General features: G+C 49.9%; 1 protein-coding gene across 1 annotated transcript in view; it reads right to left on the reverse strand.

Moving 5' to 3' along the window:
* Positions 1–4,378, reverse strand: part of F13B (coagulation factor XIII B chain) — a 14,777-nt gene that overhangs the window by 8,221 nt on the left and 2,178 nt on the right. The window contains exons 2-5 of the mRNA XM_015568451.1: positions 4,123–4,323; positions 2,722–2,907; positions 2,109–2,285; positions 1,216–1,392 (exon numbers count right to left, since the gene is read on the reverse strand). Of these exons, the coding sequence (XP_015423937.1) occupies positions 1,216–1,392; positions 2,109–2,285; positions 2,722–2,907; positions 4,123–4,323 (741 nt within the window). The remainder of the gene's footprint in view (positions 1–1,215; positions 1,393–2,108; positions 2,286–2,721; positions 2,908–4,122; positions 4,324–4,378) is intronic.

Here is a 4,378-nt window from a genome sequence, read left to right on the forward strand (position 1 = left end):
CACCGACCGGAGCACCAGAGGGTCATATGTTCAGACCCCAGTCAAGGTCACGTACCTGGGCTGCAGGTTCAATCCCTGGCCCCACTTGGGCCGCTAGTGCAGAGCAACCAATCAATGTCTCTCTCTCTCTCTCTCTCTCTCTCTCTCTCTCTCTCTCTCTCTCTCTCCCTTCCTCCTTACCGCCCTCTCTTCCACTCTAAAAACCAATGGAAAATATCCTTGGGTGAGGTTTAAAATGGCACCGATTCTAGGGTCACCCCTAGATCTCCACCCTCCGATGATCAATCCCTGTGTCCTTCTTGCCCCCACGAGCAGGAAGTGACACCCGCTTCTAATCTAACCCATAGAACCCAGCAAAGGCGACGGGTGCCTGGGGGAGGCGGCGATGGATACGAGATTTGCAACACGACACGACAGAGTCATCCTCGCTGAGGGACGTGTCTAGAAGGAAAGGGGCCGCGTCCACGGGCAGCCAGGGAGAAAGTGGGGCCCTCGCTCGGGCAGCCTGCAGAGCCCCGATGCCACCAGTCACCCCGTGAATGAGGCAGTCCGCGCCTGCCCAGCCGGGCCTTGTAGCAGGCTGCTGAACACCGACACCTGGACCACAGCTCTGCTGGACCCGGCCCAGGAGCCAGGGTCACTGTGCCCAAAATCCTGACGCCCCGAAAAGTGCCAATAATACAAGTGTATTTACCCCATGATTTTGAAGGGTGTATTTTCCCATCAGGAAATAGGAGGCCAACCAGAGTGTTCCCTAGCAAAGCTGTCAGCTTGGGGTTATTGGGTCTAGTCATTTCAAATTAAAAAAAAAAAATGTATTTGCCCTGACTGGTTTGGCTCAGTGGATAGACCCTGCAGACTGAAGGGGCCCCGGTCCGATTCCGGTCAAGGGCTTATACCTTCATTGCTGGCACATCCCCAGTGGGACTTAGACCAGTTTCCAGGTCCATAATGGGCTAATAACTACAGATGGTGCCAGGTGGGTACTGGCAATACTGGGGGGCAGTGCCCTATAAAGTATAGGATTGTCCAACCACTAGGCCGCATACCAGAAACTAATACAAAATAATATTGAATGGAAACTGTAATTGAAAAAAATAATTTGAACATAAAAAAATATAGAAGCATTTTATAAAAAGAGAGAGAGAGAGAGAGAGAGAGAGAGAGAGAGAAGACATGCTATTTTATTGGTAGGTATGAAATTTTAAAAATTACCTTCGCATACAGGAAATTCTGGGTACCAGCCAAATTCGTAGCATTGGACTAAATCAGGGCCACTTAGAAAATAATTTTCATGACAGAAAAACTGAATGACATCTCCTTCTTCATAGGTCGGCTTGACAGGTTGAAAATGACCATTTTCTATTGATGTTAAAGGGGTGCATATTAATTCTAAAAATGAAAGTAAGACACACACCAAAAAATGTAATTATTTTCCTGCTGGAATAAAATGCACGCCATATCTGGAACAGACATTACTAGATTTGCCATATTCCATTTCACAAAAGGAAAGCTTGTCCATTTATATATATACTAGAGGCCCAGTGCATGAATTCATGCACAGGTGAGGTCCCTCAGTGTGGCCTGCAGGGATCGGCCAAAACCCACAGCCCAATACTGTCTGCAGCTCCTGCTCATCCCAGCCCCGCTGCATCTGCCACTGCTGCTGCTCGATAAGCTCGCTACTCATCTGGTGCCCGTCAGTCAGCTGAGTGGCTCCCACTGTGGGAGCACAGTGACCACCAGGGGGCAGCTCCTACGTTGAACGTCTGCCCCTTAGTGGTCTGTGCACATCATAGCGACTGGTCAATCATTCAAGTCAAATGGTTGCTTAGGCTTTTATATATATAGATTAATGATCATTAGGCTGATTTTAATGTAGTTATTTGAGCAAAAAGGAATTTGTGTTCCTATTAGAGAGCTTTCGAGGATCAAAGCCTACTCTAATCAAAACCTGAAGCAAAAAAAAAAAAAGTGTGTGTGTGGGGGGGGAAGGTGGGGGATAAAATTGACCATAATTAGCATCACATAATCAGCATCATAGAATCCCTGTCGGAGGGAGAGGAGGCTGCCGAGTGGAGGTCACTGTGTGCCCAAGGAGAACCTACTGGTGCATGATGGTGGGAGAAGCCACCCATGCGAGCGACACTCGGCCTCCTCCTCCGACTCTCCCTTCGTGCTGTAGTAGCCGAGGTTGCATCGGTACCGCACTTTGTCCCCCAGGCGGAAGGCGGTCTGCGTTGTGGAGTAATTCCCGTGAAGTAATTCAGGAGCCAAGCACGTGTCTAACAGAAAGTACAGTTATATGTTATGAACGTCATCACCGAACCTGGAAGAGGCGAAAGAAATCTCGAAGCCACTTTTCACTGAATCTTAAGAACAAATATGGCAGCTACAGATAAGCAGAAGCATATACTATGTTCATGGATAGGAAGACTCCACAGCAGGAAGATGGCCACGCTGCCCAAAGCAATCTACCGATTCAACGCAATTCCTGTCGAGATACCAATGGAGTATTCTACAGAAGTACAGCAAACGTTTCAAAAGTGTGTATGGGACCCCAAAGGACCCCAAATGGCAACGGGGATCTTGAGAAAGAAGAACCAAGTGAAAGGAATCACCCTACTGCTATCAAACTCTAACACAAGGCCATAGTCATCAAAACAGTATGGTACTGGCATAAGAACAGACAGGTTTGGGGGATGACGGGCGCACACATACCCTGCTCCTCCCTGCAGGCTGGCGGGGATGACCACCCTTCGGGGAGACACTGCACCTCCTCCTCGGCCAGCCCCGAAGAGGTCGTGTAGCCCGAGGCGCAGGTGTAGCGCAGCTTCTCGTGGACGCTGTACAGCAGTTTGGCCTCCGAGATGTGCCCGTTGGTCAGGGCGGGCCGCGGGCACTTTTCTGGGGAGAAAAGATGTCTGCTGAGCTAGATGCCATGAAGCTCGTCTTCCAGGCCCACGATTAGGGTCCTTCTGGGACTGTGAAGGCGGAACACGCTCACTCTGCGTTCCCTGCTTCTATTTCAGTTTGGAAATAGCCTGTGTGCTCGAAGGCTCATTCATTCTAAAAGCGATTCCATTGGATGGTGGCACGCATTGCAGTGCCCACTCTCGGTTCTTAGAGTCGTTCATTCCTACCTCTCCTGCATCCACACTGAGAAAATATGCCCAGAGCTTCCCACTTGCTGTCACTGGTGGTAAATAAAAGGAATTTGTTTGGGTTGACTTCCCACCGCGTTAAGTCCACTGTGTTTGTGGATCGTTCACACCCTTAACAAAAGGACAACCCTACTGTGGGGACCCTTCACCAATTCTCCGACATCAAGGACCCGTCTGGCTGCCTGTGTACAGTCACCGCCCAAGTTCCTCTTCCCTTAAAAGTAACGCGATTGAATAACAAGTTCAGTGATTATTTCTATTCTCTTCACGGGGAATGAGAAACAACAAAGAAGGAAAGCCACATCTTAATGAGAAACATTATTTACACAATTTCAGAATATGCCTTCATTTTGTAAAAATGAAACACCCCCGGCTGGGCCAGTGTGGCTCAGTGGTTGAGGATTGACCTATGAGCCAGGAGGTCACAGAGCGATCCCCGGTCAAGGCACATGCCCGGGTTGCAGACTCGAGCCCCGGTAGGGGGCATGCAGGAGGCAGCCGATCAGTGATTCTCTCTCATCATGGATGTTTCTCTATCTCTCCCTCACCCTTCTTCTCTGAAATCAACTTTTAAAAAGAAAGTGTGTAAAGATTTAAAAAAAAAAAAAAGATGGTGGGAGGAGGCCATAGAGGTGACAAATAAATGGTGATGGGAAAAATAAAATAAAATGAAATTAAAAATACAGGACAGTGGGCCAGTCCTTATGTTTTTCTCTACCAAAAGGACTAACCACCTACCACATCTCATTGGCCCCTTCTTTTTATTTATTTTTTATTGATTTCAGAGAGGAAGGGAGAGGGAGAGGGAGATAGAAACGTCAATGATGAGAGAGAATCATGGATCGGCTGCCTCCTGCACGCCCCACACTGCTCAACCACTGAGCCACACGGGCCCGGGCGGCCCCTTCTGTTGATGACGGAGGAGGCGGGCTTGAGCCGGCCCCCGGCCCCGACTTACTGAAGCACCTGGGCTGTGGGGACCAGCCCCCCGCGGTGCAGGTGGTTCTGTCCTCTTGCTTCCCCGACTGTGTGGTGTAGCCGGCCAGGCAGGAAAAGGACAGTGTCTGGTCTACGGCCATTGGGAAGTAAAAGCTCTCGAACGTGTAGTAATAGACGGCGATCCTCCCATTCTCCACGCGGGGCAGGCCGCAGGGTTTGTCTGCAAGGGGGGGACAGTCAGGCCGCAGCCCCAGGACGCCGGAGCCGACACCGGG

Source organism: Myotis davidii, unplaced genomic scaffold, assembly GCF_000327345.1.
Source record: "Myotis davidii unplaced genomic scaffold, ASM32734v1 scaffold685, whole genome shotgun sequence".
Lineage (NCBI taxonomy): Eukaryota > Metazoa > Chordata > Mammalia > Chiroptera > Vespertilionidae > Myotis > Myotis davidii.